This window comes from Penaeus chinensis, chromosome 26 (genome assembly GCF_019202785.1).
Source record: "Penaeus chinensis breed Huanghai No. 1 chromosome 26, ASM1920278v2, whole genome shotgun sequence".
In the NCBI taxonomy this organism is placed as follows: domain Eukaryota; kingdom Metazoa; phylum Arthropoda; class Malacostraca; order Decapoda; family Penaeidae; genus Penaeus; species Penaeus chinensis.
In genome coordinates this window covers 12,979,629-12,990,012 of record NC_061844.1, presented here as the reverse complement: position 1 = coordinate 12,990,012, position 10,384 = coordinate 12,979,629, and the positions used below count along the sequence as shown (strand labels likewise).

The 10,384-nt window shown below is 42.6% G+C and overlaps 1 protein-coding gene across 1 annotated transcript in view; it reads left to right on the top strand.

Annotated features, from left to right (window-relative positions):
* The window catches only part of LOC125039010 (vitellogenin), a 10,261-nt gene extending 1,993 nt beyond the window's left edge, over positions 1 to 8,268 (top strand). The window contains exons 4-15 of the mRNA XM_047632729.1: positions 1 to 228; positions 340 to 487; positions 778 to 2,520; positions 2,643 to 2,933; positions 3,022 to 3,185; positions 3,311 to 3,912; positions 4,131 to 4,512; positions 4,640 to 5,314; positions 5,454 to 5,981; positions 6,145 to 6,520; positions 6,731 to 7,008; positions 7,228 to 8,268. The exon at positions 1 to 228 is cut by the window's left edge and continues 864 nt beyond it. Coding sequence (XP_047488685.1) covers positions 1 to 228; positions 340 to 487; positions 778 to 2,520; positions 2,643 to 2,933; positions 3,022 to 3,185; positions 3,311 to 3,912; positions 4,131 to 4,512; positions 4,640 to 5,314; positions 5,454 to 5,981; positions 6,145 to 6,520; positions 6,731 to 7,008; positions 7,228 to 8,223 — 6,411 coding nt within the window. The 3' untranslated portion in view covers positions 8,224 to 8,268. The remainder of the gene's footprint in view (positions 229 to 339; positions 488 to 777; positions 2,521 to 2,642; positions 2,934 to 3,021; positions 3,186 to 3,310; positions 3,913 to 4,130; positions 4,513 to 4,639; positions 5,315 to 5,453; positions 5,982 to 6,144; positions 6,521 to 6,730; positions 7,009 to 7,227) is intronic.
* Positions 8,269 to 10,384: the final 2,116 nt, after the last annotated feature.

Genomic DNA, 10,384 nt, shown 5'->3' with positions numbered 1-10,384 from the left:
AGAATTGCCGAGATTCTGGCCAACAGAGTCCAGAGTCACTGCTCTCCTTCTGCTGGTGTTGAGGACAAGGAAGTAGCCCTTGCAATTTTCAAGGCAATAGGGAATATGGGTGTGGCTACACCTGCCGTGACAAGGGCAGCCGTTCACTGCATTGAGGAAGAAGGACTGGAAACCAGCATTCGGGTAGCTGCAGCTCAAGCCTTCAGACAAGCCAACTGCTTCCGTCCAGTAAGTATTGTATAAGAGAACACAGTATGAGATTGATTTTGATCTTATATTATATGATGATTGAATAACATACTGTGTATGTGTGACTATTGTATATTTCAATCATTACAGGCAGTTGAGAAGCTAGTTGACATTGCCGTCCGACCAGCCTTTGAGACCGAAGTCCGCATCGCTTCCTATCTGGCTGCTGTTCGATGTGCTGAACAGGATCATCTGGAAACAATCATTGAAAAGATTTCAAAGGAAGAGAATACCCAAGGTATGTAAATTGTCAGATCTTAACTACTTTTATAAAATTAGCCTCAAAAACTAATATCAATGCCACCACAGAACAGTCTGTTTGAGCCTTAACACTACAGTGATGTATTACCTTTTGATATTCTTATATCTATACAGTATTTTATAAATTATTTTCCTTGTTATTATTTGACCACCATAGTCATTATCAAAGACAATAAAGATGGTGCTAATCATTGTTATAATGATAGCATATTAATATTATCCATCTCAAGATGACGGTGAATGCTCATATAATATTGGTTCTTTCAGTGCGTGGATTTGTTTTGGGTCACCTGATCAACATCCAAGAGTCTACCTGCCCTGCCAAAGAAAATCTCAGGTACCTTCTTGCCAATGTCGTCATCCCTACCGACTTCGAGAGGGACTTCAGGAAATTCTCTCGAAATATAGATATGGCTTACCATGCCCCTGCCTTTGGCATGGGTGCCGGCCTCGAATCGAACATCATCTATGCTCCCGGATCTTTCGTTCCTCGTGCTGTTAACATGAAAATGAAAGCAGATGTGGATGAGACGCACATGGACATAGCAGAGATTGGTGCGCGCTTTGAAGGAGTTGATTCCATCATTGAAGAACTCTTGGGCCCACAGGGATACCTACGCAGAGCAACATTTGGAAAGATTATGGAGGACATTACAGGTTTTGCAGGAGAGAAAGGCCTCAAGGTCATGGAGCACATCAAGGGCACTCTCAGGACCAGGCGATCCATCGATTCTTCCGTCATCGCGGACTTCTTTAGCAAACTGTATGGTGAGAGCAGATCACGCACCCACGCCGAGCTATTCGCCCGATTCATGGGACACGAGATTACTTACGCAGATGTTGCCGAAAGCCTCAAAGGCGTCACAGCTGACACACTCATTGAGACCTTCTTCTCTTTCTTCGAGAATTCTTTGGAGCATATGAAGGATCTCAACCTGAACACAGCAAGAACTGCTCAGCTTTCCATGGATTATTCACTGCCGACCATTCAGGGCACACCGCTCAGACTGAAATTAGCTGGAACTGCTGTTGCTGGCCTCAAGATGGAAGGCAACATCAACATTGCCCAGATCCTCTCCGACCTCGGCAACTCCCAGACGGGCGTTAAATTCTTCCCAGGCCTTTCTGTACAAGCCACTGGTTTTGTTGGCTTTGAATGCCGCTTTACCAAGGTCGGAATCGAGATGCAGAACACCATCTCTAGTGCCACTGGAGCTGCTATCAAGATCAGAACGACTGAAAACAAGAAGATCGAGATGGAATTGGACGTCCCTGAGAAGATGGAACTCCTCAACATCAAGGCCGAGACTTACCTTGTCAAAGCTGTAGGAAAGAAGATGACTAAGATTTCTCCTTCCTCCATGAGAGATGTCAGGATTCAGCGCAACTCCTGCATTGGTGCTTTGGAACCAGTATTTGGCCTCAAGGTGTGCTATGACATGAACATCCCTGACGTGTTCCGTGCTAATGCCCTGCCACTTGGTGAACCAGCCATTGCCAAGCTGTATGTTGAGAAGGCAGATCCTTCCATGAGAGGTTACTTAGTGACTGCTGCTATCAAGAACAAGAGGGGTAACAAGGTCATTAAGATGAATGTAGAAGCAGCTGGTGCCTCAACACCAAGAAGAGCAGAAATGACCCTTTCCTACACCAAGGAAGAAGGAAGCCACATTGTTTCTGCCAAACTTGATTCCTCCAGCATTGCTGCAGGAATGTGGACCACTCTTACCAACGAGCAAGGACACAAGGCAATCGAGACTTATGTCAACTTCAATTACGGTCAGATTGCTATTTCTCGTGGCATTAAGCTGGATGCGATTGCAAGGGAAGCAAGTATGGGAGAGGAGTTCCAAGTTAATGTGTTCAGCAGTGGCACCAGGAGCTTCCCCTCTGAATCACACATTGTGGAGGCTATATTTATCAAGAAAACTAGTGGACCTGAATTCAATGTGGATGTGATTTGCAAGACCAAAAATGCTCTAGCTGAGCTATTCGACTTAAATATTGAAGGTATGTATTCACTGATGGGAGTACGTGTTCACTTTTGATGATAGTTCAATTTTGCATATATTGTCATTGCTGTGGGTGCATGTCTGTAGGTTATATACTGATACACTTTTCTTCTTTTGCAGTTGGAGCTGATTTCATGAAATTTTCTCCTAAGGATCTGTATCCTGCAAGATACATCCCCAAGACCCGCATTGTCCTACCTGTAAACCTGCGAAAGATGGAAATCAATGTTGCCACTGCAGCCTGGAAACTGATTTCATATATTCGTGCAGGAAGTCAATCTGGCGAAAGCCGTGAGTTTATTTCTGCTCTCACACTTGCCAAAGGAAGGAAGGATTTCATCTCTGTACAGGCTACTCATACGATAGAAGGAAGATTCCCACAAAACATCATCATCAAAAATGTAGCAACAGGTAAAATGCCAATCTAATTCTCTCATCTCTACCACTGAACAGAAGTACACTTATATTCGATATTCATTTCACCTTTATTCTTCCACAGCCGAAGTTGGCAGATCATCATACAAGGCAATGTATGATCTCTTCTATCACTCTGAAAAAATGGGTGCTTCTGTTGAGGTTTTGCAAGCAGCTGGTAATGAGAAGGTTGCCCATTTGGAAGCAATTTACGAACTTTCGGGAGAGAAGTACTGCACTAAATTCTTGGTAAGAATTGTTCAAAGATTTATTTTATTGTGCATATTTACCAGTCTCATTTTTTTTTTTTTTTTTTTTTAATAAAACAAATCTGAAAAGCATAATTTGAAATCAAATGATAATTTTTGTTTTAGGCGGAGATTCCTGGCTACATTCAGCCAGTTAAATTTGAAGCTGGGATTGAACAAGAAGCAGAAGGTCGCTATACACTGGAATCCGCTATCACATATGGACAACGTACAGTACTTGAAGTTAGCGGACCAATTATGGCTCGTTTCAGCTCCAAGATTGCCAAGCTGCAAGCCAACATCAAGCTCAGGGCAATGGCAAGTCAACCCTACATCATTGGTGCCAATGTTGCGTTTGGCAGCAAGAAGCAGATGATAGCCATGGAAATCAAAGATCGATCAGAACCTCTCATTGGTCTTGAATGGAAAATGGTCCGAGAAAGTTCCGAGAAAACCACTGTAGGCATAGTGTTTGTGCTCCCTGCCCTTATCGAGAACAAGATCGACGCTGAAATTACTGATGGACTTATCCATGTTAGTTTCAACAACCTGGTTCTGCCCAAGACCTCATCCCGCCGTCGGGTCAAGGGATTCGCTGATGTTCATATTGCAGGGAAAAAGGCAAATGTGGAATTTTCTTGGGACGCCGATAATGCTCCTGAAAAGAAGTTGGTGTTGGATGCAAGTCTGATCAGCAGTACTGCCAATCCCGGACATGCTGAGATCCAGTAAGTTTCCATATTTATGAGTTTATTTACCTTTATTATATAAATTATCAGTCTTATCTTTGGGTCTCGACTTGTTATGGGATTTATATTGGGTATTTATTTTAGTAATATGTACAGACAAACGAAATCAAACTCAAAGACACACTTAACAAATGGGTAAAAGAACATTTCTGAGGTTTTCTGAGGTTTTCTTTTTCTAATCACACTGTTCTTCACAGCGGGAATATTGTCATTGCTGGAGAGCCTTACCACGCCAAACTGGTTCTGACTGCCGCAAATCTGGTAGAGCACATGGAAGGGGAAAATGGATTCAAGTTGATCCTGACAACGCCTACCCAGAAGACGGTTGTCTTGGGAGCCTCCTGTGATGTCCAGCTGGCAGGAGCCACGACTAAAGTCATTTCCACCGTTGAATACAAGAACATGATGGATAGGAAATACAAATATGCAAGTGTGATTGCCTTGGAGAAGCTTGGTGGCCCACTTAATTATGCAGTAGAAGCCAAGGTAACTTACAAACAACCTGGAACAGCAGAAATAAAGCTGGAAACAGCAGCAAAACATCACTGGACACCAGAAGAACATGTCGTGGCATTGAAGGTATGCTGTAATGATTTGGAATAAGTGATATTGGGAAATTTTATCTTAAAATGTCAGAATTCATGTAAATAAGACCAGTTTTATTATATTCAGCAAAATGTTCATGAAATTATGTTTCCATTTACAGGTAGAAGCTGCTGCGCCAGTACTGAAGACGCCTGCCATGATTGAATTCTCCATTCGCAATGCACCAAACGCATTTGTTGGATTCTGCAAGATCGAAAGAAATGCTCCATCCACTGTGTTTGAATGGAATGTGCAGACCACTCCTGAAGGAGGAATTGAAGCTGTTGAAGCTGGTGTGGACATGAAAGCCATCATTGAAGTTCTGAAGATTGTTCGTGCCGTTGCTACTCTTGAGGCAGAAAGTTACGAAACTTATGGTCCACACACATCCCAATACCAGTACCGTTTCACAAGGCCATCACCCACCTCTTATACCATGCAGATGAGGACTCCAACCCGCACCATGGAAGGAAGGGCCAAACTATCACCAAGGGAATCTGGAATCAAGTTCTACCCCAATAAGGGCAAAACTGAATCCAAATACGAAATTGGATACAAGGCCAACCACGAGGGAAGGTGGGGAGGACATGCGTCCAAGTTCGAAGTCAGAATGAACCATCCAGTGCTTCCTAAGCCCATCATGGCCGCTGTTCAGTACACAGTAGCTGAAGAAACCACGAAAGGAACGATTGAACTGGACATTTTCCCTGAAGAAGCCAACAAAATTACTGGTACATTGGAAACTCAGAGAATTTCAGAAAATGCTATCAGAGCAGAAGCCTTCTTGACTAGCAGGGTAAGTGTAAAACCATTTGCATTGACATTTGAGTCCTTTTATATGAATTAGGATCTTAAACATCCGTAAATCTATGGTCCAGAATGGCATATATATTAATTAATATGAATATGTCCAACAAATGTTTTTTGATTTCCAGATGTTGAAAGTGAACCCTAAGGCAATCATCACTGCTGCTTATGCACCAGAGACAGTTGCTTTGGATGTAGTGTTCCACAAGACTCCATCTGCAGCACCAATATTCGCCATTGCTGCCAAGTATGACAAGACTGCAGCTCACAACGCAGCTGCCACATTCACAGTGAAGATGGAAGAGCGACCTGTGTTTGAAATCACTGCAGTGACAGAACCCGAGGAAGCAGCCACCTGCAATGGCATCAGAATGAAGGCTGTTGCTTATGCCGCAACTTTTGGAAAGTACAACGTTTTCTCCAAGATGTGCAGGCCTGCCTTCATTGAGGTGACCGCAATGCGGCCTGGTGGAGCAAAGGAATACATTGCCAAGCTTGGCCTCCGATACCCTGACGCTGCTGAAGCAGGTGTATATGTGGCTAGCGACAGAGCTGCAGAGAGTCGCGGTGTTGCTGTTGCTGCTGTGAAGTTGGCTTCACCTACAATGCTTAAGGTCGAGATGGCTTATGAACCGCAAGAAGCAGAGGCAATAATCGTAAGTTGGTACTAATAGTTTGTACATCTCAAAATGTTGTTTCTGAAAGCTTAAGAATTTGGAGTAAAATGTTGTTTAAATTACTTAACGAAAATATTGTGTATCTAAAAATTTTACTGATGAAAGCTTAAGGATTTGGAGTAAAATGTTGTCTTATCTACAGAACGAAATGACTGAAGAATTTGAGAAGATCGCCGCATCATTCACGTCTGTTGTAATGGAGGTTGTCGAGTTCCTCAAGGAAGAAGCTGCTGCAAAGGGTATTCAGTTCCCTTCATCTCAGTTAGTCAACCTACTGGGAGTTGCCAAGGAGGAAATTGAAGAGATCTATCGAGATATTGTGTCTGAAGCAAGAATTTTTGATACCGAAATCCTTGGTGATATCCTGGGAAGTCCTGTGGTGTCCTTCATATCACGGGTATACATCGGTGTGTGGTCGGAGATAATGCGTCTTCAAAACCATCTTTCTGTAAGCCTCATCCAGACGATAGAGAGATTCCAAGAGGAATTAGGAAGCATTTCTGAAATCGTAATGGAAGGTAAGTTGAATGTCACTTTGCTGTCATGGCTGAGTCGTTGCGTTACCATGATTAAATAATTTATTCATTATGTTAGTATAATCTAACTATAACACATTTTTTTACAAGTTTCTAGAGAATCATATGGTGATGCATCATAGATTGAGAATATAAGGAAAAAAATGTTTACAGATAGTCATCATGTATTTGGAATGACCTATTTGTCCTCAGTTGTGATGACAGCAGCACGAATGGCAGAAACTGGAGAAGTACCCGAAGTGGTGTTTGATGCGCTTGAAGAAATCAAAGCCACCAGAGTTTTCAGGATTGTGAAGAGGGAAGTGGACGCAATTTTAGAAGTATATCCGGAGGAGTATGAAGCTGTTAAACACATTGTTGATAATGTGGTGGCAATTCTCGAGCGAGATGTTGGCATTGTTCGTGAGAGGCTCATGGAGATTCCAGCTGTTGTGAAAATCATCGACTACACTATGTATCACTTCCATTCGGTATGTTTGTGTAGATATGTCATATCAAAAAGTAAATTGCATTTAGAGTAGCAGTTCTTTGATAAGTTATGGAATAGACCAACATAATTAAACAAATCTTAAGATTATTTTCATATTTGTACTGTTAAGAGTGATATGACCAACATTATGGTTATCATTCCTATCAAGACAAAGTACTGTCCGGAAATTTACTGATGTTATTACCTTTTATTGCCACAGGAACGTGCATTTGCTGCAGAAGCGGAAAAGGTCGTCAGCCTGATGCTCAACGAACTTCTTTTCGTTTCAATGGAAAGAGAAGGCAACGGTGTTGAAGTCCGAATTCCTCTCCACCGACCCTTGTATTCACTGACGCAAGTGGCACAAGAGGCAGTGCCCAACCCTGTCACTATGCTTGAGAACCTGATATTTGCATACGTTGAATACATTCCCATCCCTGTGAGCGACGCAATCTGGGCCTTCTACAACTTCGTACCACGCTACATAACGGACGTGCTGCCACCCTACCCTCGAACAGCCACGGTGGTTGGCGGCACCGAGATCCTCACCTTCAGCGGCCTTGTTGTGCGAGCACCTCGCTCGCCGTGCAAGGTTCTTCTGGCTGCTCACGGCTCCCACCGCCTCATGATGTCCCACCCACAAGCCTCAGCCCCGGCACAGCTTGAACTGAAGACACCAGCAGCCACCGTCATGATCAAGCCTGACTTTGAGGTCGTGGTTAATGGCCAACCCCTCGCGGGATCCCAGCAAACCATCGGAAACGTTAGGATTGTGAACACAGCCGAGCACATTGAGGTGGGATGTCCCGTAATGAAGGTCGTGGTTGTCAAGGCAGGCGAGGCCGTAGCTGTTGAGGCTTCAGGTTGGGTGTTTGGACGCGTGGCAGGCCTACTGGGTCCCAACAATGGAGAAATCGCCGATGACCGTCTCATGCCCAGTGGTGCAGCAGCCTCCAACCCCCGCGATTTGGTAGCTGCTTGGCAGGAGGACCGCCAGTGCTCCACCCCTGAGGCTCCTCGTGCAGAGACCACAGTAGCTCGCCTGATTCAGTGTGAAGCATTGCTGGGGATTCGCTCCAGGTGTAACCCAGTGGTTCACCCACAGCCATTCATTAAGATGTGTCACGCTGCCCACAAGGCTTGCGATGCCGCCCAAGCTTACAGAACCGTTTGTTCTCTGAGAGGAGTGGGGGAAGTTTTCCCTTTGGGATGTTAACAACACCTGTTGACATGTTTACATAGCCTAAAATGTTGACGACTCTTTAAGATTTTGTATTAAGTTACAAATGTTATATTTTGTTATGTTAATGCATCATAAAATGTAAAAAAAAAAATAGATCTTCAATAAAATTGCAATGAACAAAAAAAATGTTTATATTCCACTGACAGTTTTGGCTTTCAGATGTATCTATGATAGTGAAAGAAAACGCACGTAAAAAAGTATTCGCAGCTAACAACGTGGAATGTAGATTAAAGTACTAGAGATTTAATATGCATACATACATACATATATATAAGTTTGTGTGTACTTGTTGATAGATATATAGATATATAGTCAAAGATATATATACATATTCTTCAGCTGTTTCTCAAGGCCAATCACGTCTACTCACATTTGTAACCAAATAAATGTACAGACACATAAATGTGTGTGTGTGTCTCTCTTTCTCTCTCTCTCTCTCTCTCTCTCTCTCTCTCTATATATATATATATATATATATATATATATATATATATGAATATATATGTGTGTGTGTGTGTAGAGAGAAAGATTATATATTTATATATATATATATATATATATATATATATATATATATACACATATGTATACATATACATATATACATACACACACATACATATATAAAGAAATATATGTATATTTACATACACACACACACACACACACATATATATATATATATATATATATATATATATATACATCTATGTACATATATATACATATATACATATATATATGTATGTGTGTGTCTGTGTGTAGACTAAGCTAAAGATAGATTACGGTGATGTTTAATGTTAATTGTTTTAAACTAATAAATGTGCTAGACATCAAAATTCATATAGCACTAGGGTAAAATATTGTGGTGAGAGGGGTTAAAAGAAGTTCTTTATTAGAACAAAATGTTTTAGATTTCAAGGGTCATATGGCATTATAAGATTGTATGGTTGTGAAAGGAGAAATGGGTTAGAATAGATATTGATAGAAGGGAAAGGGTTAAGGACAAAGGATGGTAGACCATATGGAGGGTATTTATGCGTCTGAGGAAGGAGAACAGGCTGTTGATTGAAAAGATGGGGACTCCGTGAGAATGTTCGAAAGATTGGGGGGTCGGGGAAGAGAGGGCAAGTAAGGAAAAGCGAGGGTACGGGTTTCAGTAAAGTGAGGACAGGATAGTACGATATGTGGGGCAAAAAGAGGGTCATTGCATGTGGAGCATAGAGGTAAACGGGCAAAGGCAGTTTCCCAGCGTCTGTTCTGATGGTATGGGGCCGACCATGGGGAGATGGAAGATTTTGAAGTTTATTGTTGGTCAGACCTAGCCAAAATGATTGCCAACGTTTATAGAGGAAAGTTCAGGAGTGTGGCTAGTACTCGGTGGCTGCAATGTGTGAAAAAGCGCGGTTGGTGAGTTGTGGACAAGGCGGGCAGATCGTACCAAGGCATCTGCTTGTTCATTGCCGAGGATCCCGACATAGTTGGGTATCCAGCAAAGTGCTACTGCCTTCTGTCGCGCAGACAGAGAAAACAACTGGTCTTGTATCTTACGGTCTGTAAGATTAATAGGGAGTATAGACTGTATGAGTGATATTGAGTTGCGTAAGTCAGTGAAGACGGTAAAGAATGAGGAAGAGATGTTAGACATGCGTTGTAAAGCAAAGAGGAATGCATATAGTTCTGTTGTAAGGACGCTCGATTCAGGAGGAAGGGGAAAGTTGTATGCATGAAAAGGAAAGACTACGGTCACCTGTATAGAAAAGGGTACTGGAAGAGCGACTAGAGATATGTACAAGAAAATGTGTGAGGATAGAATGTGGGATGTTGATTTGGGTAGATCGGGGAAAATAGAAGAGCAATGACAGGAGGAAGGTATTAGTCAGGGAGGGAAAGATTGGACAGAAAGAGGTAGGGACTGGAGATGAGGAATGGGTGAATGGGAAAGCAGGTAAATGTGAAGAGGAGAGGGTATGAAGACGGGATTGAGGGACAGTTAGTTTAGAGAGAGGAAACTGATGAAAACGACACAGAAGAGCGAGACGTCGAGAAAGGGGTGGTAGGCCTGATTCAGTGCATAGGCTCTCAACTGGAGAGGATCGAAAGGCGCCTAAGGCTAAACGGAGACCGCAACGAT